The 25,681-nt window shown below is 36.5% G+C and overlaps 2 protein-coding genes across 2 annotated transcripts; one reads left to right on the top strand and one right to left on the bottom strand.

Moving 5' to 3' along the window:
* Positions 1–8,278: 8,278 nt before the first annotated feature.
* On the bottom strand, positions 8,279–8,875 carry LOC119987913 (secreted RxLR effector protein 161-like). The gene has a single exon (XM_038832819.1). The coding sequence runs from the start codon at positions 8,873–8,875 to the stop codon at positions 8,279–8,281; it is 597 nt and encodes a 198-aa protein (XP_038688747.1).
* A 6,426-nt stretch (positions 8,876–15,301) lies between these two features.
* LOC119987915 lies at positions 15,302–16,000 on the top strand. The gene is made up of 2 exons (XM_038832820.1): positions 15,302–15,729; positions 15,814–16,000. Exons 1-2 carry the CDS (start codon positions 15,302–15,304, stop codon positions 15,998–16,000), a joined length of 615 nt encoding a protein of 204 aa, XP_038688748.1.
* The last annotated feature ends 9,681 nt before the right edge of the window (positions 16,001–25,681 follow it).

A 25,681-nucleotide genomic window follows, 5' to 3' on the forward strand; every position in this document is an offset into this window, starting at 1 on the left:
GGATATTTAGAAGTCAAAAGATCAAAACCCCTACCTCGATAGTAGTGCACACACTACGCATCTATAGCGTCTCATCGATTAACTCGAGAAAATGTGTCGCCAGCCGATCAACTATCTCCAACATATCCTAGCAGCAATGTAAAATCCAAGTTTAAAACCTTTTCATTAATTTTGTCTCGGTTCAAACTTTCCAATTAATACCACTAGTGGAGCTTAAACTAATCATAATGGCCAAGCATTTGCACTGTCCAAATATTATTGCACAGATTAATATGTCACCGACTCACAGTGGTCAAGATTTATTAAATGGTCTCACAGCCTATAGTCATTCACGGTGAACTAGCCTATCACATGGGTTAAAGCCAAACTAAGAGTACGTTTGGGAGAGTGGAAAGATTGATTTTCAATGCTAGCGGAAAAGCTGTGAAAAAAAAACTGAGTTTAAAGCTGTGAAATATGATGTGAGGTGTTTGGTGAAGTAAAAGCTGACGTTAGTGGAAAAACTGTTGACAAAAAGTGTTATAATATTAAATTTTTTATTTTTATATTAAAAGTTTATATTAAATTTAATCTAATAAATATAATTCTTATTTAAATTAATTTTAAGCATATTTTTTATTAAATAAATATTATAATATGATACAAGTGGGAATAATAATATAAATTATTTTTAATAATAAATTTTCATAAATTTTTAATCATTTTGTTATTAAAGTTAATTTAATAAATATAATTTATTATTAAAATTAATTTAAGTATATAGAATTTTTTTATATCAAAACTGAAAATGTTAATTAGTAAAATAAATAAAATAATAAATAAATTGTAAATATTAATAAATAAATTTATTATTAGATTAATTTTAAGCATAAATAAATATCAAAATTTAAAATTAAATTAAAATTTTAATCATTTAATTTTATAAAACTTATAAACAGTAACTACTCTATTAAATATATATCATTAAACTTTTGGGGCCCACATTAGTTGTAAAAAGTTAAAAAGCTACTGATATATGGGCCCTAAATTAAAATATTTTTTTTAAAAAAAATAGAATGTATCCGCTTAGAGAAGCTCCCACCCAGAGCTTCTCAAATTGCAGCGGAACCGCTGCCATGTGTGCAGCGGTTCCCCTGCAACCGCTACGCCAAACAGGCAATAAGTCAAAAGTTAAATTTGGGACAAAACAAGTAAAATTTAAAAGCAGGCCAAACTTTCAAGATAAACCGGCCAAATGTTAATGGTTCAAGATATACCTAATGCTCCAATTCCTGTTAAGATAGGGTATCGAATACAAACACAGATCTTGATAACTTTGGGAGAATCACTCTTATATTATTGATTGAAATACTGGCTTATATTGTCTTATAGGAACAAGAAATAAAACAAGGGAAAAACAACTAACAACCCACGTAACTAACGTGGTTAGTGGACTGGAAAGGAAAAAGTCAAACTAACATATCCCTAAGACATGAAAATTTATTAACAAAAAATCCTAACAGCAAAATACTAACTCCTTGACCATAAACCCAACAAATTATCCCTTAAATTGATTGCAGCATGCATTCACTTTACTCCTGGATCCTTACACACACCCATCATGCTGCGTAGCTTCGAGAACATATCCTGTTATCATTAAATATCATTAAGTGTAGTTGAATGAAATATACTTCATTCCAAGACACATTTTCCACTCATGTGTAATTCTCATATACATTGGTGCATAATATGACCAATTCAAAGTTAGTTAATGTCCTCCCACAAATTTCTTGGTTTGTTTATGGTCAATGGTTAGTGGATATAATTTCACCATGAAAGTGGGTGGTCAAGATAGTATATTTAGTCAATAATGAGTCCTAAAAATCAGCCCATATTGCTGATTTTGTGGACCATTTTGTTGAAATGCTCTACTATAAATAGAGAGCCTAGTTGTAGAGTTGAAACACTACAAAAACCTATTATTCTCCTCTTATTCCTTTGTTCACAACTCTGAGAGTACATTAATTTTCTTGGTTCGAAAGTACTGTGTGGTATTGAAGTGTCACTTACCTACACAAAAAGAGCGTTGTATATTAGGAGGTGCTTGTCTGGAAAGTGTTGACACGAAGTGGCTGAGGCAAATTCACCTTAAGGAGATTCGGTGCACACCATACCTCGCTCTTTCTTGCTGTTCTCCTATCAATTGCCTTGACGTTTTGGTTTGGTATTCTTTAATATAAACAATTGCATTTATGTTACTGTTTTGTTCATGTATGTTACTGTTTGTATAACTTGGTCATTGTTTATGCAATTATTACTATATTGACTTATGCATGCTATATATATCCAACAATCTTAAGGTGAATTTTTTGGCTTTTGTATCTTTGTTAAATCTGGCATGCTTGCATATATTGAAAGTGTATTGAACAAATTTTGCATCTGGTAAAACGTGTATCTTTGCCTAATAATTGCTATATCATTTATTTGTATAAAATTACTTGTGCATGCATATTGAATGAACTTTGCATCTGTCCATCTTTATATGTACGTGCATATCAACAATTGAATATTGTCTCATTATATGTACTTGCACAACAACCGCTATTGCATAAGTTCTGTCCAATAAAATTATTTTATTTTGAATAATTATTTAAATAACAAAATTTTATAGCCTTGTATATGCATGAACATATATGTGATACACAATTGAACTTATTTTTACAATTGCTTTAATAATTACATGAGATATTTAATTGTTATTTGAATATATATATATATATACAAATATTTTGGTAATCTTTTTTTGTGATTAACAATGACTAAGCAATGTCTAGAAATTCTGTCTAGGAAAGAGGTTATTTAATTGTGCGCCGTATTATACAGAAGGCCCCCTCTTACCTGGGAACGATCTGGTTGCTAAAGTTGTTAGTCTCTAATTTAGAAAGCCGACAAAGTGTTTTGTGACTTTTAAATTCTGTATTGATTTTGTGGTGTTATATCATTGAATTATATAATTGTGTTACTTACACTACACATTGATTTGTGTAGAAAAACAATGGCTCAAAATCAAAACAATGAGAAATCCACCGTCCTTCCTGGAGGTGATGAGAATACCACTGGTGGTCTGACCCCAGTTGTCCACTTGTGGACTTTCAAGAAGAACTGCATCTTTTGTTCTCACTCAGTGGTACTGAGTTCAAGAGGTGGGAACAAAAGATGCAGTTCTACTTGTCCACTTGTGGACTTTCAAAATACCTCACAGAAGTCTGTCCTGTCATAAGTGCGGATGGGTCGGATCCTTCGACTGTTGCTACTGTGCAAGCATGGATGTATGGAGACTATCTATGCAAAAATCATGTCCTTAATGGATTGGTGAACTCACTCTACGGTGTGTATTGCAAGATACCCACCGCTAAGAAATTATGGGAAGCTCTTCACAAGAAGTACAAGACCGAGGATGCCGGCACAAAGAAATTTGTGGTGAGTCGGTTTCATGATTTCAAAATGGTAGACTCAAAGTTTGTCGTTGCACAAGTGGAAGAGTTTCAGCTTCTCCTGCATGAAATTGCAGCAGAAGGAATGAATTTGAGTGAGGCTTTCCTAGTAGGAACAGTCATAGAGAAATTACCTCCTGGGTGGAGCGACTACAAGAATCGCTTGATGCACAAAACCAAGGAGATGAATATGGAGGATCTAAGCCTTCATCTAAGGCTTGCAGAGGAAAATATGAGGAAGAGTGGTAAACTTCCAAGGGTGCCCAAGGCAAATTTGGTGGAAACTTCCAAGCCCAATGGGAAAAGGAAACGAGATCACCAAGCCAAAGGCAAGCAGTCACAAAAGTTTCAGGGCAACTGCTATGTCTACGACAAACCTGGACATAGAGCCAAAGACTGTAGAAAGTGCCCAAACAACAACAAGGGAAAGGACAAGGGAAAACCTGCCAATCAAGTTCATCTGACAGAGCAAGAAGGTGAAGAAGATGATGAGATGTTGTGTGCTGTGGTCTCCCAGGTGAATCTGGTGACAAATACTAAAGATTGGTATGTGGACACAGGTGCAACTGCTCACATTTGCACTGATATGAATCTCTTCTCCTCCTATGAAAAGAAAGATGATGGAGAGAAGATCTACATGGCTAATGGTGTTCCTGCCACTGTAGAGGGAAAGGGTAAGGTAATCCTGAAGTTCACATCCGGGAAATCCTTGACCCTAATGAACGTGCTTCATGTTCCAGAGGTTCGTAAGAATCTGCTTTCAATCCCTGTCCTGATCAAGAAGGGATTCAAGATGGTGTTTGAATCCGACAAGTTCACAATTAGGAAGGGTGAAATGTATGTGGGAAGGGGTTATGCTAGTGATGGCCTTTTTAAGGCTTGTGTTGCTGTAATGGATGAAAAATCCAAATTTATGTACCCGAAGGCTGTTATTGCCAATAATAATAAAGCAGAGTCTTCAGTTTACTTTGTTGTTTCTCCTTGTCTATGGCATAGTAGATTAGGACATGTAAACTATGGTACAATGAAAAAAACTAGCAAACTTGGGGCTAATTCCCAAATTTAATTTGGATGACAACCATAAATGTGAAACATGTGTTGAAGCAAAGTTTGCTAAAAAACCCTTTCACTCAATTGAGAGAAGCACTGAGCCTCTAGCTAATCCACAGTGATTTAGGTGATTTGAAATTTATTCAAAGTAGAGGTGGAAAGAAATACTTCATCACTTTCATAGATGATTGTACTCGGTTTTGCTATGTCTATTTATTAGCTAGCAAAAATGAAGCTTTGGACGCTTTTATCAAGTATAAAAATGAGGTAGAAACTCAACTTGATAAAAAGATCAAATTTCTTAGGTCCGATAGAGGTGGAGAATATGAATTTGCCTCATTTGATGAGTTATGTGTAAATTTTGGAATAATCCACCAAACTACTGCACCATACACTCCTCAGCAAAATGGGATTGCTAAAAGAAAAAATAGGACAATAAAGGAGATGGTTAATGCCATGTTAATAAGTTCTGGTTTACCTCAAAACTTGTTGGGGGAAGCAGTTTTAACTGCTAATAATATTCTTAACAGAATGCCCCACAAAAAGATAGGTAGTATTCCATATGAAATGTGGAAAGGAAGAACACCTTCTTTCTGATACTTGAAAGTGTAGGGCTGTCTTGCTAAGGTGGCAATACCTCCACCAAAGCAAGTTAAACTTGGACCTAAGACAGTTGATTGCATATTTATAGGATATGCACAAAATAGTAGTGCATTCAGATTTTTGGTACACAAATCTGAAATTGATGACATCCATGTTAATACAATCATGGAAACAAGAGATGCTGAATTTTTTGAGGAAACATTTCCTTATAAAAATACATAAAACTCTCAGAAAAGGGTTAGAGAATCGAATTCTGAGAATGAGAATCAAGAGGCTGATGAAACAAAACCAAGAAGGAGCAAGAGATCAAAAATCTCTAAATCCTTTGGTTCAGACTATCTAACATACATGATAGATAGTGAGCCTCAGACATTCAATGAGGCAATGTCAACTCCAGAAGCTCCATTTTGGAAAGAAGCTGTAAACAGCGAAATAGAATCCATTCTAAGTAATCATACTTGGGAATTATTGATCTCCCTCCGGGGAATAAACCAATTGGATGTAAATGGATTTTCAAAAAGAAGCTTAAAGTTAATGGTTCTATAGATAAGTACAAAGCTAGGCTTGTAGCCAAGGGGTTTAGACAAAAAGAGGGTCTAGACTACTTTGATACTTATTCACCGGTCACGAGAATTACATCCATTCGGATGCTAATTGCCATAGCCTCACTATATGAATTGCATATACATCAAATGGATGTAAAAACTGCATTCTTGAACGGTGAACTCAATGAGGAGATCTATATGGAACAACCTGAAGGGTTTAAGGTCAAAGGACAAGAACACAAGTATATAGGCTTGTCAAGTCATTATGTGGACTTAAACAAGCTCCTAAACAATGGCATGAGAAATTTGACCAAGTGATGATTCAGAACGGATTCCAAATCAATGAGTGTGACAAATGTGTTTACACCAAAGTCGTTAACGATGAATGTGTAATTGTTTGTCTATACGTCGATGATATGCTAATTCTTGGACGTAATATTGAGATAATCAATAGTACCAAGAAAACGCTATCAAAGAATTTTGATATGAAAGACTTGGGTGAAGCTGATGTGATACTGGGCATTAAAATTTCCAGAAATTCGGAAAGTCTAGCTTTATCTCAATCACATTATATTGTGAAAGTGATTGAAAGGTTTAAGGGACATGACATCAAGGATGCTAATAATCATTTTCTCCCTCCTCTAGCCTTACATAAAAATACTGGTAACAGTATTGAACAGTTGGAATACTCTCGGGTTATAGGCAGTGTCATGTATATTATGAACTGCACGAGGCCAGACATTGCGTACTCTGTCAGTAAACTAAGCAGGTACACAAGCAATCCTGGACATGAGCATTGGAAAGCTCTATCAAGAGTATTAGGGTATTTGAATAAAACCAAGGAGAATGCTTTGCATTATGGTAAATACCCGGCTGTTCTAGAAGGGTATAGTGATGCTAATTGGATTTCAGACTCCGAGGAGTCGAAATCAACTAGCGGTTATGTATTCACCCCAGGGGGTGCGACAGCATCTTGAAAATCCTCAAAACAGACGTGCATAGCACGTTCAACGATGGAATCGGAGTTCATCGCTTTGGATAAAGCTGGTGAAGAAGCAGAGTGGCTTCGTCACTTTTTAGAGGATATTCCTATATGGCCGAAACCCGTGCTTGCAATTTGCATTCACTGTGATAATCAAGCTGCAATTGCAAGGGTACAAAATATGATATATAACGGTAAGTCCAAACATATTCGTCGTAGACATAATACCGTTAGGTAGTTGCTCTCAAATGGAATAATTTCCAAAGACTTTGTGAAGTCTAAAGACAATTTAGCGGATTCGTTTACAAAGGGGTTGAGTAGAGAGCAAATTGACTGCGCATCGAGGGGGATGGGCTTCAAAGCCTTATAATAATGAGTTATCCAGATGGAAACCTAACCTAGCAATTGGAGATCCCATGGACTAGGTTCAATAGGACAACACAAGTTTGTGTAACTCAAGTGAGTACTTTGGAATTTTAATTCCAACCCATTCCTTGGATGCACTAAGTGCTAAGCGAGTATCAAGGTTAAGCAATGCTTTTAATGATACCTATATCTTGTAAATACAAGTGGAGTATTAGAGGATACTCTTGATAGGATATCACCTATGTGAGTGAAGAGTAAGGCCGACTCTATGAAAATCTTTAAAGGCGGGATTTTCTAAAGCACTCACTGAACCCAAGATGTTCAGGGCCGAAATAATGAACACAACCGAGAACCAATTATGAATTGGATTAGTGCTGTGTGAGATTTATTGACTAGGCTTACATAAACAACTGGCAGTTCTAGGCATTAGTCCACTGACTAGTTAAGTGAGTCCGATAAGTTTTCACTAAGGAAGGTTCAAAGCCAAAAGCTACCTATCTCGATGCAGTACTTCTCCTAATGTACTCTCAGACTAACTTTCGTGTCTGAATTATCGTCTATTATCATTCAATGTGGGGGATTGTTGGAAAATAATGATATTAAATATCATTAAGTGTAGTTGAATGAAATATACTTCATTCCAAGACACATTTTCCACTCATGTGTAATTCTCATATACATTGGTGCATAATATAACCAATTCAAAGTTAGTTAAGGTCCTCCCACAAATTTCTTGGTTTGTTTATGGTCAATGGTTAGTGGAGATAATTTCACCATGAAAGTGGGTGGTTAAGATAGTATATTTAGTCAATAATGAGTCCTAAAAATCAATCCATATTGCTGATTTTGTGGACCATTTTGTTGAAATGCTCTACTATAAATAGAGAGCTTAGTTGTAGAGTTGAGAGACTACAAAAACTATTATTCTCCTCTTATTCCTTTGTTCACAACTCTGAGAGTACATTCATTTTCTTGGTTCGAAAGTGCTGTGTGGTATTGAAGTGTCACTTACCTACACAAAAAGAGCGTTGTATCTTGGGAGGTGTTTGTTCGGAAAGTGTTGACACCAAGTGGCTGGGGCAAATTCACATTAAGGAGATTCGGTGCACACCGTACCTCGCTCTTCCTTGCTGTTCTCCTATCAATTGCCTTGACGTTTTGGTTTGGTATTCTTTAATATAAGCAATTGCATTTATGTTACTGTTTTGTTAATGTATGTTACTGTTTGTGTAACTTTTTCATTGTTTATGCAGTTATTACTATATTGACTTATGCATGCTATATATATCCAACATATCCAACTTCAAAGGCTTATTCATAATGTCTGCTACTTGCTCCTGTGACCGGCAATGTACCATTTTAACCATACCATCCTTAGAAAGATCTCTAAGAAAATAGAAACGTACATCTATATGTTTGCTGTGTCCATGCATTATCGAATTCCTTGAAAGTTTAATGGCAGAACTACTATCACAATAAATCACAATAGCTTCATGTTGAACATATCCAAGTTCCTCCAATAATCTTCTCAACCAAACTGCTTGACAAGAACAAGAAGCTGTAGCAAGGAACTCAACTTCAGTAGTGGATAGAGTCACCACAGGTTGTTTCTTCGAAGCCCAACATATCACTCCCGAACTAAGCATGAACATATAGCCCATAGTACTTTTCCTATCTTCTACATCTCCTGCATAATCACTGTCAGTATAGCCCACCAACTCCTCATCTCCTCCATTACTATAGAATATTCCAAGTTCAGTTGTTCCCTTCAAATATCTCAAAATTCTTTTGACTGATTGTAGATGAAGTTCAGTAGGCCGTTCCATATATCGATTCACAAGATTTACTACATACATTACATCTGGCCTCGTAGTAGTTAAATACATCAAGCTCCCTATTATTTACTTAAAGAGAGTACTGTCCACCCTTGTTCCTTTCTTATTTTTCAAAAGTTTGCATCCTAGAACTATAGGATTGTTCACGGAGTTGTAACCTTCCTTTGACTAACAAAAATGCCACTAAATTTTTGCATTACTTCTAAACCAAGGAAATACCTCATTTTGCCAAGATCTGTCATGGCAAATTCAACCATCATGGCTTGCTTGAAGGACATTATCATCACCTCATCATTTCCCGTATATATGAGGTCATCCACATAGATACATACCAGCAGAAATTTGCCTACCTCTTTTGTCTTTATGAACAAAATGTGCTCAAGGAGTCAAGGGACATTTCTTGAATCTCTTCTGCATGAAATAAGTCTCTATACGGCTGTACCAAGCCCGTGGGGCTTGTTTCAAACCATATAATGCCTTCTTGAGCTTATACACTTTATTTTCTTCTCCGGCGCAAACATACCCTGGAGCTTGCTCCACATACACTTCTTCATTTATTTAACCACGTAAGAAAGTTGATTTAACATCCAATTGATAGATGGACTAACCTTTTTGGACAGCAAGAGCAAGAACGAGTCTGATAGTGTCAAGTCAAGTCATTGGTGCAAACACTTCTTCTTAGTCCACCATGTGTTGTTGTGTGTATCTCTTGACCACCAACCTACCTTTGTGTTTGTCTACGTCTCCAAGTTCATTCAGCTTTGCTTTATATATCCACTTCACAACAATTATCTTTCCACCAGCTGGTAGTTGTGTTAGTTCCCATGTAGAGTTCTTCTCTACGGCCTCCATTTCCAAATCCATGGCTTTCCTCCATTTTGAACATTTCACAACTTTTTCATATGATGAAGGATCACTGTCAGTGAACAAAGCAAAGTTTGTAGCATCCTCTTCTTCCGAGAGGCCTTCACCACTTACAAAATCATCCATCCATCCACCCAACAATTGTGGGAAAATACTTTTATTGATCAATGGAAATTATGGAGTGAGGACTATAGACATAAAAAAATTACAGCTCAATTAAATAAAATAGTGGGCTTTAAATGAGCTCTAAATTAAAATAATTTATGAAGCCCAAATCTAATTAAATTAGTTAAATGGATAAAATCTAAGATAAATTCAAATCAAATCAAATTTAAATAAAATAAAAAAAAATATATATATATATAGGTATGGTGCAGCCGTGCAACATCATATGCACAAAAGTCAAATTTCATTGCTTTAAAACAAAATAGATGTAATTTTTCTTAAAACAATACAACAACAGGGAAGCACGGTATTGGTGAAGAGAAAAAAAAAAAACAACACTAAAGCCATCTCACGTTTTATGCGTGTCGTGTGAAAGGAGGAGTACACAAGCTCTAATGTATACGCTGGCTTTATATAAGCATAATTTCATTCTAATATCTTATATCAAGTAGGATTAGTTACAAGTTATCAAATACAAGTCAAATTGTGATTAGAGAAAAACAAATTTTATTAGATAATTCAAGGCTTAAATTATCTAGTCTTTGATAACTTAAGTCTTGAGGGGGCATTTGTAGACATAAAAAAATTATAGCCCAATTAAATAAAATAGTGGACTTTAAATGGACTCTAAATTAAAATAATTTATGAAGCCCAAATCAAATTAAATTAGTTAAATGGATAAAATCTAAGATAAAATCAAATAAAATCAAATTTAAATAAAATAAAAATCAAATCAAAGAGATAATCTTTGATTAAGTGATTTCTCTATAATACCCTTAATATCAAGGGTTAAGGCAAAGGGTACATCAAGTAAATTTCACTTCTCTCTTTGCCTATAAATACCAAGCTCATTTGGGGAGAAAGAAAAGGGGGAAAGGAGAGATAAATTATCTAAAGACTCGCTCAAATTTCCTTCAAGTTCAAGTTCTCTAAATCTGGAATTCTTAGAATTCCTTCAAGTCTCAAGTCCAAGTCAAGTCCCGGAAGTGAAAATTTCAAGTTCTCTAAATCCGGAATTCTTAGAATTCCTTCAAGTTTCAAGTCCAAGCCAAGTCTCGGAACTGAAAAGTCTAAGTTCTTCAAGTCTCAAATTCAAGTCCAGCAATTAAATCCAACTGGAGTTTATTACAAATTCGTAAAATTTGTTTGAAGTGTTCAACTAAAAATTAGAGGATTCCGTATTCGGGTGGAATACATCAAGAGAAGAGATCAAGTCCACTTTGATTTACATATTTGTAATTTGTATCAACTTCTCAGTGTATTAATTTACACTAAGAAATTTGGTGTGTACAAATTTCTGGCACGCTCGGTGGGACACTCTTCTCCTCTCATCTTTCAGTTGAATTTATTAAATTCAGTCTAAGTCAAAACTATGGAATCCATGATACCTTCAAAGGAGATTGATGTCACTGATGACGTCTCTCACGCAACTTGTACTCGAGTTAAAGCTGGAGAATCACAATTGATTTCTCCTCTTAAGAAATTCTCAAAAATGGTCAAAAGAGGTCCCTTTTGAGTAAAGCTAAATCCAAATCCCATAAATCAAAAGAGGCAGAATATGTATATTCCAGCTCCTCGGGTGATAAATCCGAGTCCAAATCCCTTCAAATCAAAATTGACACAAAAAAGGCGAAATATGTATATTCCAGCTCCTCGGGTGATGAATCTGAGTCCAAATCTCATTCCGTGAAGTTGGCATCACGAAAGTGGGGTGATTACACCTCTCCTTCAAAGCCTGAATCCGAATCCAAATCTCCCAAGTTAAAAGGAACAGAATATGTATATTCCAACCCCTCATATGAGGAATCCACATCACGGAAGTAGGATTATTACATCCCAACGTTGCAATCAGAGATTCCTGTACCGGTTATGATGACCGAGGCAACAAGTTCCGAAGATCCGGTGAAACAAATAAATGTCACCATTAATCAATTGACAAAGTCCTTAGAAGAGAAGGACAACCAAATTGCTACACTTATAAACCGATTGGATTCCCTAGGACCAATCACGGAACCAAGCCATGAAACCTTTGTTTCACGAGAAGGTAAAGCTCCAGAAAGTTCAAATTCTCTTAAAGCTCAACAAAAGCAAGAAAAGGAAGATCGCATGACAGCACAAAATGCTCTCCGCGATTCCACCAACTTATTTGTTGCTTCACTCTCTATTAATCAACTCCAAGACATGATTGTCGACACCATCCGAGCTCAGTATGGTGGAGCCCCACAATCATCTCTAGTGTACGCAAAACCATATAGTCGTCGGATTGATGAAATCCGTTTGAAATGGGGTTATCAACCCCCTAAGTTCCAACAATTTGATGGGAAGGGCAACCCAAAGCAACATGTTGCTTATTTCATTTAAACTTGCAATAATTCAGGTACATTTGGTGATTCCATGGTGGAACAATTTGTGCACTCCCTAAAAGGAGTCGCATTTGAATGGTATACTAACCTTCCAGCTGGCTTCATTGAAGGTTGGGATTAACTTGAGCGTGAGTTTTTAACTCGCTTTTATAGCACCGACCGACAGTTAACCTCCTGGAACTCGCAAGAATGAGGCAGAATAAAGAAGAAGTTGTGGTCGAGTATATTGAACGCTGGAGGAATCTTGTCCTAAATTGCAAGGAACGTATAAGCGAAAGTTCCTCCATAGATATGTGTGTTCAAGGAATACATTGGGGGTTACTATACAATCTTCACGCTAATATGCCTCATTCCTTCGAGGAACTTGCAACCTAAGCCCATGACTTAGAAATCCAAATAGCAAGGCATGGAAGCTATTTGCCAAGTGACTCGTGAAAAGAGAGAATTAAAGAAAGAGGTGAAGAAGGATTCAAAGCCTTCACGGACTAAAGAATCCATGGCTGTTACTAACGACCCAGTTAAGATTTCTACATAGAAATCTAAATCTAAATTTGAGTCCAAGACTCGTAAGGATCAAACTCAAGTCAAGGAGCAACCAACCTTGAAACAAATGCAAGAGAAGGAATACCCATTTGTAGATTTCGAAGTGTCTGGAATTCTAGACCAATTACTTGAATAGAAGCTCATATAGCTTCCCACTTTGAAACAGCTGAAAAAAATTGGCCAAAATGATAATCTTAAGTATTGCAAGTATCATTGGATCATTAGTCATCCGATTGAGAAATGTTTGTCTTGAAGGACATAATCATGCGGTTGAATAGGGAAAACAAGATCGATCTCGATCTTACTGACAATGCTGAAGTTAATTGTGGAATGGTGGCTTTTGGGTCATTTGATCCCATTCCAATATCAATGGAAGCTCAAACGATGCCCTCATCCATAACTAACGAGGAATCTTAAAATATAGCACTGACTGCTGAGCTTCTTGAAAGAGCTGTAAGAGTCCAGTTCATTGTAGATGGAGAAGCCACCACTGTCTATGCATATCCTGGAATGTCGAGGTCACAAGCTCCAAATAGACCAACGTTATATGAAATCATGACGGATGATCTGGATGTGTGGGATTCGTCACCGAAATGGTATGGTTCATCCTCTGAAAGTGAAGATGAAGGTTGGATAGAGGTGAAAAGTACAAGACAATGCCCATCACCAGTCCGGTCTCTTCCAAGTCCAATACCTATTCTGAATAAGGAGTTTGGAAGGAGAAAAAATAAGAAATCTCAGCCTAAGAATCGATTAAGAAGAAATCGAAGAAAGACACATGTTGATGTTGAGAATGAAAACACTCATTCAACTCCCCGAAAAGAAGTAACACTTAAGGAATACTTTCCGAAAGATTACTTTCTAGATGAACATATGACATCATATGTGATAAGTGCAATAGACTCTAAAGAGTCACATGAAGAAAGAGATGGTTCTAAGAGAGAAGCCTCAAGCGTTGAGAAGAAAGGAGTTGTTACTTCACTCCAAGAAATTCCCTCTGACATGAACATCTCAAAAATCGTTGAACTCCCAACAGATACTTGTTTGGCGCTAGTTCAAACACTGCTCAATCCGAAAGAATATAAAGGAAAAATATTTTCCCAAATAAGAAAAGTTAGTCCCATTGATTGTATGGCAACAATTATTTTTACGGACGATGACTTACAGCTTGGGACAAGACTTCATAACAAACCACTTTATATGCTAGTAGACTTATTCGAGAACACAAAATATCTTGAATCCTCATTGACTGTGGATCTGTTGTAAATATTATGCCGATTCATACAATGAGAAAGATTGGAATCTCAGTGAATGAGCTTTCTAAAAGCAAACTTACAATCCAAGGTTTCAATCAAAAAGGACAACGTGCCATTGGCACAATCCGATTAAAGATTGAGATGAATGACTTGATATCATCAACTTTATTTCATATAATTGACTTCAAGACATCCTATGAATTACTTCCGAGACGTGTCTGGTTACATGAGAATGGAATAATTCCCTCAACATGGCACCAATGCTTCAAATACAGTCAATATGGTGAGGAAAAATGCATTGTAGCCGAATCAAAGCCGTTTGCAAGCAAAGAATCTCATTTTACGGATGCAAAATTTTACCAAAAGGAAGATATGCCCCAAGAACCTTTCCAGTGTTGATTTCGGAATCAAAAAATGACATAAAAGATTACTCAATTGAGAACATCTTATCAAGAACTTTTGTAAAGGAATCATCAAAAATTGAGTTGTCTAAGAGTGATATTGACATTCTCAAGGAAGACCTAATCCTTCTGATTCCTTCTATTGGGAAAGTTGTGAACTTTAATTCTACACAACAAAATGTCAAGGAAGTTGAGCTTCCTAAAGCTTTGGGAGACCATTTGAATGGATGGTTTGATCCGTGTGTAAAGAAGCTCATGAATGCTAGATAGGGAAAAGGGAAGCCTCGTAAACTTGGTGACCTTGATTCTGTTCTTTCTAGTAGAAAAGCTCCAGTGAATATAAACAAGAAATATCTATTCTGCAGCCAAAACACGGATTGGGACATGAGTCTCGCGACTCACACCTTATCCGAATTAGAGCAAAGAAAGCATCGGCCTATCCAATCATGATATAGAGTTTTGAGTATAATGATGACAAGCCCGTGGAGCCCCTTGCTCCGAGCCAAATACAAGAGCAAAATACTTGAATTTCAATATTTGAACGGATGGGTGATAATCCATCAACATCAAACCAAATGGAGTCTGTACAAAAAGTCTTTATATTGTCTAGGCTTGGGCCAAAAGTCCAGAAAGAGGATCCGAAGAAACGAAGGAGACAAAGACGTCGTAGACGTAATGCTCTAGCTAAAGATAAAGGTAAAAACAAAGTGATTATTTCTGTCAACCACATCACAATTGAGGAAGTGACTGAAAAGGAACTCAATTCCGAATCATCTTCTGATGAAGAACCCATATCGGCACCATATACCTTTGAACAAGGGGGGCAAGTTCCTACCCACCCCTTAAAATGAAGTCATGCCTTTCTCCTTCACATTGATGGAGAAATGTTCCAACAATATGGCAGAATACCAAGCCTTGATAATTGGCTTGGAAATGGCTTTAGAGATGCAACTCGGACAGCTTGAAGTTTTTGGAGATTTTAGGTTGGTTATTAATCAGCTTTTATCAAAATATGAAGTCCAGAAGATCAATTTAGTTCCTTACCAAAAGCATGCGGCAAAGCTCTTGGAAAAATTTGACATGGTTAATATTATTCATGTCCCAATGAATGAAAATCGACAAGCAGATGCATTGGCTAACTTAGCTATTGTATTGGCTAACTTCGATAAAGATATCACAGTTATGTCCATTTCTCAAAAAGGGATAATTCCATCATGGACACTTGAAGATGAAATAGAAGTTCATAATATCTCAGTTGATACAACTGAAAATGAGGATTGGAGGCAACCAATCATTGACTTTCTTAAATATGGAAAGTTACCAAATAATCATCTCCATAAAATTGAAATTCGGTGACATGCCTCTAGATTCATCTACTACAAAGATACGCTTTATCGACGTTCTTTTGATGGCTTGTTTCTTCGATGCCTAAGTAAAGAAGAAGCGGATCAAGTATTAGAAGAAGCCCATTCCGGGATATGTGGTGCTTATCAGTCCGGACCAAAACTTCACTTTCGGATAAAAAGGATGGGATATATTGGTCAACCATGGTGAAAAATTCCATGGAATATGCTAATAGATGTGAAGCTTGTCAAGTTCATGCGAACTTTATACACCAACCACCGGAACCCTTACATTCGATTGTTGCTTCATGGCCTTTTGATGCCTGGGGTTTGGACGTTGTAGGACCCATAACTCCAAAATCGTTTGCTGGCCATTTGTATATCTTTGCAGCCAAAGATTATTTCTCAAGATGGGCGGAAGCACTTCCATTAAAAGAAGTTAAAAAAGAGACCGTTGTCAATTTCATCCAAAGTCAAATCATTTATAGATGTGGAGTTCCTCGATATATCATTACTGATAATGGGAAACCATTCTATAACAACCTAATGGACAAACTGTGTCAAAAGTTTCATTTTGTCCAACACAATTCCTCCATGTACAACGCAGCAGCAAATGGACTTGCAAAAGCCTTTAACAAAACTCTCTGCACTTTGCTAAAGAAAGTTGTCTCCAAGTCAAAAAGGGATTGGCATGAAAAGGTAGCAGAAGCTTTGTGGGCCTACCGAATAACTTATCGAACACCAACACAAGCCACACCATATTCTTTGGTTTATGGCGTTGATGCAGTAGTACCATTGGAATGTCAAATTTCGTCTCTAAGGATTGCTATCCAAGAAGGTCTTACAACAGAGCAAAATGCTCAATTAAGGTTGGAAGAACTTGAGTCCTTAGACGAAAGAAGGTTGGAAGCTCAAAAACGACTGGAATGTTATCAAGCTCATATGTCCAGAACTTTCAATAAAAAGGTACGTCCTCGATCATTTCAAATAGGAGACTTGGTCGTAGCTATAAGGAGACCGATTGTGGTCACTCAACAGACTGGGGTCAAGTTCCTACCCAAATGGGATGGACCGTATGTAGTCACTGAAGTCTACACAAATGGTGCTTATAAGATTATCGACAAGGACGGTCTACGGATCGGACCTATCAATGGAAAATTCTTTAAGCGTTTTTACGCTTAGAATTAAATTGTAATACTCCTTGCCCATATGAGTATAAACTATGAATGGTATTGAAAAAAGAAACTCGCTAGATTGAAAACCCGAAAAGACGGTCTAGGCAAAAATAAGAGGTAAAAAAAAAAAATACCCTTGCATGGAACTACATTTGACTTGATCTCCTCAAAAGGAGTACGTAGGCAGCTTGGGAATTTTCAAGTTCAGTCAAATCCAAATAAAAAAAAAAACTTTTTCTTTTATTTCCAAATTCAATCAAATCCAAATAAAAAAAGACTTTGTCTTTTATTTCGAAGTTAAGTTAAATCCAAATAAAAAAAGACTTTGTCTTTTATTTCGAAGTTCTTTAGTCAAATCCAAATAATAAAAAAAAAGACTTTGTCTTTTATTTCCAAGTTCAGTCAAATTCAAATAAAAAAAAGACTTTGTCTTTTATTTCCAAGTTCAGTTAAATCCAAATAAAAATGACTTTGTCTTTTATTTCTAAGTTCAGTCAAATTCAATGACAAGAAAAAAATTTCTTTGTATTATCATTTTAAAAGGACAAAATCAAAGCTTGTAAAATATACATTCATGTTATGATTTAAGGTTCCTTTCTTTAATGAGAATACCTTTGTTTACTGCCTATATGTGCGTATTTGATGGTGAGCCAAGTTATAGAATTCAAAAAAAAAAGAGCAAATGAATTAATTGATATGAATGTTCATTACATAAAAAAGCTAATCGAAATGACAAAGAACACGAATAAATAAATAAAGAAGCCTAATTCTTCTTGATCCAATTCGCTAGCCCACGGAATCAATCTTCCAAAATTGCCTTCCATCTAGCAATCGACTCAGCTATAGTGGCATCCTTAACTTGGAGCTTCTCTAGCTTTGAATGTGATTCCTTCAATTGATTAAGGTCATCATTTTATTTCTTCATTTTTTCATCAATGGAGCCAAGTTGGGAAGACAAAACATTATCTCACTTCTCTAAATGAGAAATCTCAAGTCTAACTTCCTTTTGTTCTGCTTCCATCTTGCAACGTTCCTTGGTCAAGTCTAGAATAATAAGCATACAAGCAGAAATAAGATCTTCCAAAGAAGCCAACTACTCTTGCTTTTCTTCTAAAGATGAAAAACGCATGGTGTCATTCTCCTCATGAAGGAAGTCATTAATGTCATTCAAGTATTCAACAACCTTTGCCATTAAAGGAGAAATATCAATGTGAAAAAATTAACTACAGAAGTCTTTATAACAGGATGACTTCCGAGTCCACCATCCTCTCAAGTCAGATAGGCCTTTATGTAATGCCTTGTCAAATTCCTTCTCAAGATATGTCGTCATTGCTTCACGGAGCATCTCTTCATGCTCATTTAGAAGACTTGGTAACTTATCTTTAGGATTCGCTGATGCGGATAAAACAACAGTCAATTGCTGGAATTTGGTGTTGGAAACTTTCCGATCCAATGTCCCTGAAGTAGCTTCATCATCTGTCAAGTTTAGACTTCCATTCTCTAACGAATGTGTGGATGGAATAACATCTCCTCCAATACTATTAGGAAGTTCACCTAATAGACAATCATTTGGGCTACCTTCATCAGCAAAGCCCCTAAGGGCACTAATCATCTCACTAATAGGAATTTTATCGAAAGCTACACAGAAAAAAAAGGAAAATAGTTTATTTTCAAACAATAAATGGGCAAATAATAGATAACAAGACAAAGAAAATAAAGGAATACCTTTATTCCAAGAATATGGAGAGAGATTCATATCACTCTTTGATTCCGCAGGGATGTCCTTGGTATTAGTTTTGAGATCAATTTGTTTTCCGAAACGTAAACGAGTAGATCTCCTAACCAGTGGTATATTGTTAGAGTCAAAGATAGACTCAAAGTCAGTATGTGCTCCTTCAGGTGCAACTGCAACAATTGCAAACTTCACCTTTGGCACTATTTCATCAACTGAAGTTTTCTTTGTCTTGGCCTTTGAAGGTCCAGCTTTAGATTTCTTTAAAACACGTTCCTCTGGAACATCTAAATCCATAATGGGAGATTTCTCTTTCGGTGGCAATGGGATGGAGTCGTCCTCTCTAGCTTTTCTTTTCCTCCGAGAAAGTGTAGATGCAATATTCTCAACAAGTTTAAAATCAACACATTCACTACTCTCCAAAACAGTAGTAGAAACGTTAAGCAATATGGGAGCCACTGTGATGTCCCACCAATTCTCATACTTTCGATCAATTTGATCGCACATATTAGTACAAGGCCCCGGAATATGAAATTTCGCTTTACTCCCTACTCTCATCAGAGATAACCAACAACTGTAAAGAGTACTCGGATTCAATTCAAAAGAATGTATATTCGGAGACCCAGGATTGATTTGTTTGAATCCATGCTGTCTCAAAAACTGGTGTGGACTATACGCTTCCAAGGTGTATGACGACCCCCGATGACATGGTAAATAGCCAGGTCGAATACTCATCATAAATTCTTGAATCTTTTCTGACAGGACTCCAACATCTGTTTGGTCACCAACTTGATTTGGAGGATGACTCGCAACCCACTTAAATTTTTTTTGAGTCCATGTCTCCACAAAGAAGTTTCCTGCAGTCTATCATGTTAGGCTTCCAAAACTGATAGACATTTAAAACTCTAGAATATCTCCTAAGTGTAGGACACCCAAAAGATGTGTCAATGATATCAAATATACCATGAGGGAAATGCAATGCTACCCAGCCATAAAGAGAAATGATTGAGTAATTCTTCCAAGATCTTTTCTATCAGGAAAAAAAGTCTATGTAAGACCTTTATAAATACTCGCTAAAACAAGTCGAACCAAACTGTATCTTACACCTGCAGCCATCTGGGAAGCAACTTTAAAAGTTACAGGTCTTAAGTGGTCATCGTCTGACAGAAGAACAAATCGACAAAGCCAAATATAGAGATATGTAGCTATCTCCAACTCATCAATCTTGGAGGTAGATAATTCAAGAACTAACTCCTATAAACATTTTAGATCTCTGAGGTCTTCAGAAGACACACTTTGGTTCGGAATGACTATGGGCCTCCACACTTTTGTTGTTGTTCCATTTTTTAGAAATTCGTATTTTCCTAAGTTTGATAATTTCTTATATTTCGAGTCTCCTCGAGGATTGGGTTTTCGGGAAATCCCATTAAGCCAAAATTGATACAGTCTGCATGCTTGATTCGATCAATATCCTTTTCTCTGGCTATATGCTGAAAAGCTTTAAAGAGATGAAGACAAGAATCTGAAAGAGATTTTCCATCAGTGAGTTCCCTAAAACTCAAAATGACCTCTTCATAATAATCACCAAGTATAGACAATCCAGAAATATCTCGCATTTCTCAAAGAGAAATGCCAATTTTTCCATGCCTCGTCACAAAGGGATTGGTTTCAGGGCACCATACCTCACATAAAGCTTGATATGCTGAAGGGGCACGATGATATTCCATAGTTGCTGCTTCGACTACTAATGATAAATCTTCCAAACCTCTATCCTTAAGGAGTCCAGCAACCCGTCTGGACCACTCTCAAAATCCATTAAGATATGAAATCTCTCCTCTGGGGTTCAAAGATGTCCCCCATCTAATAAATTTGTTCCCAATATTTTCGACAATCAAAGGCCGTGGGATGAAGTCATCCTCATTATGATATGGTGCAATACACAAGTAAGGTAGGCCAGGATGACGGGCGTTCGTGGATGCCAATTCCTTGGATCTGCTAATCAAAGACATATCCAAACCTTGAAATCGATTAACACCGTGGATAGCAAAACGGCCAGTCATTGCGCTGTTGACGTGAAATTTAAGATGACCCTGCATACCTGTAGAAGAGTGAAGTCCAACAAAAGCCATCGGAAAACGAATTGTTTTCCCTTTAAGTTTGGGATTACTAGATTCTATAATCCATTGTGGATTAAAGTTTAAGCTACTCTCAGAATCTGTATTCGGGGCTGAACACGATTTGCAGGAAGCCATATCTAAATTTAAAAAAAAATCAGATGGCGAAGGAAATCTGAAAAGAAATAAAATTATATGACCATATGTAGCCTGATAAGGTTATGATATGAAATTTAAGGAATCGACTATCCTTAAGAAATAAAAAAAAAATATATATATATATAGGTATGGTGCAGCCGTGCAACATCATATGCACAAAAGTCAAATTTCATTGCTTTAAAACAAAATAGATGTAATTTTTCTTAAAACAATACAACAACAGGGAAGCACGGTATTGGTGAAGAGAAAAAAAAAACAACACTAAAGCCATCTCACGTTTTATGCGTGTCGTGTGAAAGGAGGAGTACACAAGCTCTATGGTATACGCTGGCTTTATATAAGCATAATTTCATTCTAATATCTTATATCAAGTAGGATTAGTTACAAGTTATCAAATATAAGTCAAATTGTGATTAGAGAAAAACAAATTTTATTAGATAATTCAAGGCTTAAATTATCTAGTCTTTGATAACTTAAGTCTTGAGGGGGCATTTGTAGACATAAAAAAATTATAGCCCAATTAAATAAAATAGTGGACTTTAAATGGACTCCAAATTAAAATAATTTATGAAGCCCAAATCAAATTAAATTAGTTAAATGGATAAAATCTAAGATAAATTCAAATAAAATCAAATTTAAATAAAATAAAAATCAAATCAAAGAGATAATCTTTGATTAAGTGATTTCTCTATAATACCCTTAATGTCAAGGGTTAAGGCCAAGGGTACATCAAGTAAATTTCACTTCTCACTTTGCCTATAAATACCAAACTCATTTGGAAAGGAAGAAAAGGGGGAAAGGAGAGATTAACTATCTAAAGACTCTCTCAAATTTTTTTCAACTTCAAGTTCTCTAAATCTAGAATTCTTAGAATTCCTTCAAGTCTCAAGTCCAAGTCAAGTCCCGGAAGTAAAAAGTTCAAGTTCTCTGAATCTGGAATTCCTAGAATTCCTTCAAGTTTCAAGTCCAAGTCAAGTTTCAGAACTGAAAATTCTAAGTTCTTCAAGTCTCAAATTCAAGTCCAACAATCAAATCCAACTGGAGTTTATTACAAATTCATAGAATTTGTTTGAAGTGTTCAACTAAAAATCAGAGGATTCCGTATTCGGGTGGAATACGTCAAGAGAAGAGATCAAGTCCACTTTGATTTACATATTTGTAATTTGTATCAACTTCTCAGTGTATTAATTTACACTAAGAAATTTGGTGTGTACACGGACCTCAATAATTTTCACTAAGATGAAATGGCTTCCGCTTCATTTTTTGCCAAGGGGCAGGCTGAACAAAAATCAAAAGGGGTACACAAAGGATGAGGTAAAAGGGCACTAGCAGGTAGAGAAAGGTGTCCTTACCGGTGATGCCATAAGATGGAGTCCTTGGCAGTAGAGAGTGATCTTGATGCAAGATTGGCAGTGGATGAAAAACCCTTCAAAAAATAGAGACCTTTATGCGTGGTTTCCATTCCAATCCTTTTCAAAGTGATTGAGTCCTGCAATTCACAAGTAGTTGGATTAAAAGGAAGGGAATACTTGTTGGAAGCTGTCAATTGACTAACTGAAATCAAGTTGAGCTTAAAAGTGGGAACACAAAGTGCTTGAGAGAAAACAATTCCATCAGGGAGAAAAACAGAACCCGTATGAGTAACAGTATGGCGGTCTCCATTGGGAAGGGTCAGAAATGAGTTAGGAGAAAGTTGTGCTCCATGAAGTAAACAAGAGAGCAAATAACATGATGGCTTGCACCACTATAAAGCAATAACGAGGGTGAAGAACGGGTGAAGGAAGCAAGTGACATTAATGAATAATGGGAAGCATTACTTGCGATTGCTAAGATAGAAGACAAATTGGAGTTCATGGTGGAAAGACTACCGAAAGCAACACTAGACGTAGGAGTAACATAACCACTCTACTGAAATTGAGGCATAGAAGGATTCAACTTGAGAAAAGCCATGAGTTGATTATAGAGATAAGGGGGCATTTGTAGAGCAACTTGAGGATACTCCTGTGGAGGTTCTATAGAGACATGATTGGCAGAATAATTTTTCTCAGGCGGAGGATGATTCCCACACCGTTGTTGTTCTTGGAAGTCCAGGAGGAAAGCCATTTAGGTTGTAGCACTTGTCTATGGTATGACCCTGTTTGTGGTAATAGTTGCAAGACAGGTTGTCATAACGCCCTGTGAAAGAAGAAAAATGACCTTGTCCAGGTTTAGGCACAACACCTGAATGAATTGCCATAGCAGAAGCATTAGAGGAAATAGAGCTTAGGTTAGTAACTATAAATTGCCTTTCAACATGAAGCACCATAGAAAGAACCTTGTTGATGGAAGGCAAAGGGTCCATAGACAGAATTTGGTTAGGCACATTAAAGAAACACTCATTTAGACCCATGAGAAACAACATGGTATGCTCATTTTTCTTGTCACGCCCCGATCCACGGAGCGTGAAGAAAAGAACAAGGACAAACAAAATATGCACCTCACGTGCTACGTCACAAGTCATTATAATCTCATTAAAAATTTTGGCAGCAATTCCCATAAATTGGGGAACCCAACCTGTAAACAAACACACAATAAACCAAATAGCATCTAACACTTCCCAAAGTCAACCGACCCTCAGGGTCCACAGTCATACACATCCCATCATTGTCATCAGTCACACAGTAGTCACGGGACACCACTCCCGGCCAACCAAATGCAATCCATGACCAAAACATAAACATAACTCCAAGTACAACAACCTACTTACATAACTATGGAATGCAAACAACAAGTTATACATATACATCCATAGATATATAACCACACACATGTACCACATAAACACAAAAGAATAAACTAGAGTCCAGGCCACCACCGTCACACGTCCTCCTACTGATCTGTAGCATGTGCACTAGATCCTATATCACATGTTAGGAGGGAAAATAGATAGGGTGAGCAGAACGCTCAGTAGGGACAAAATAGTGGAGCACAAGAAAAGAATAATAAGGCTGAAAGAGTAACAACGTATAATCGATACAACAATATGCAATGCAAAACAAATGCACCTGATTAACCCAACCGAACCTCCATATTCGCCTCCAATGCACCTGATCAAAACTAATACACCTAAGCCGACGGATCAGATTCTCGCCCTACAACGATAAGCCGATGAGAATCCACCCGTGCTACCTCTCTTTCTAGCATCCAACAAATACCAAGAACCAAATACCAATCATCCATCAACGTCAATCTCAAATCGTTAGAGCGAAAGTTGGCACGTATATGGCCGCGACCACTCACTACTGGCCCCACAATGATATCTCAGTCTGCCACGTCTGGCCTAGCATCGGATAACTAGCCAGCGTGCAGTAATAAATACCGCTACGAGAATCTTATGGATTAAGACCATCACAAGGCTCCTATCCATCATCCACGCACGTGCCTAAATAACATCCAACACCTAACGTGAGCCCCAGATCCATTCTCGGGTCCCACCATACATCTAATGTAAGTTCTTTAAAATCATGTCATTCGTGCAATATATATATACAAAAACATCCATTCATCATGATGGATGAAGAATCACACAATGCCCGATTTATGACCAAGCATTTCAAGGGTTATGAACATCACCATATTAAATCACCAATAACATTGTCACTGACATTAGTATAAAAAAAACAATGGTGAGCATGCAAGGCTTGTTTCTGCTCGGAAAGGATCAAGACGGAAACCAAAGCTTACCATTCAACCAATTCGGTCGCTTGAAAGTGTTTCGAAATAAAAGGGTGAGAAATACCTACCTCAAAATGAACTCTCAATCCTCACCAATGAAGCAACGTACACTCCACGCCAATTCACAAACCTATTCATTAAGATAAGCTCCATTAAGTTTTTCATATTCACCAACCCATTCAAGTCCCACATTTCATACACCACAATATACCCATTTCCACTAAATTCATATTCTACCTTAATTCTCTAAGGTTAAAACAATTAAAATCATAACACAATATTATTTTCATCCCAACCCAACCTTAATTAGAACAATTTGAGTCAAGAAACCTTACCTTGAAGCTTCTTAGTTCCACCAAATCAAGAAAGCAAAGTGTCTTCTTGAATTGGTTCAAGAACGACACTTGAACCTAGTAATTTAGGAAGATTAGAGCCTAATTTCGAGTTATTGAACAAAGAAAAATCCCTTTGAATCAAAATCCCCAAAACCCATTTAACTCACAAACCCTAAAGCCAAAATTTACTTTAATCCAACTCTTTTCCTGTAGAAAATTAAAGTATGTGTGTGACTCCACCCAAAGACCTTTGCCGGCCGGAGCTTGGCCGAAAAATTATCGGAAAAGTGATTACCGTGTGTGGTTTGAAGAGAGAGAGCAAAACAAGCAACTTTCTCTTCTTTTTTTTTATATAAAATGCTCTCGGGGTGAAGGCATCTGCGCCTTCACCCCTTTTATTCTTTTTTTTAAAACAATTCTCTCCCTTTTCTTCTTCTTCTTCTTTTTTTTAATCTTTAATTATTATTATTTTTTTTACTTTGACCCAAAATTATTTTAAGTTTCCTTTTTAAACCCTTATGACATTTTAATTTTACTCCACAACTTTTATTTTTTTATAACTAAATCTCATTTATTCATTTATTTTTATTATTCTATATTTTTTTTCTTTCCCTTTTATTAGGACAAGGTATAACATTTCTGGTGTAAATCGAGTGTTTTACA

This window comes from Tripterygium wilfordii, chromosome 21 (assembly GCF_013401445.1).
Source record: "Tripterygium wilfordii isolate XIE 37 chromosome 21, ASM1340144v1, whole genome shotgun sequence".
Classification (NCBI taxonomy): domain Eukaryota; kingdom Viridiplantae; phylum Streptophyta; class Magnoliopsida; order Celastrales; family Celastraceae; genus Tripterygium; species Tripterygium wilfordii.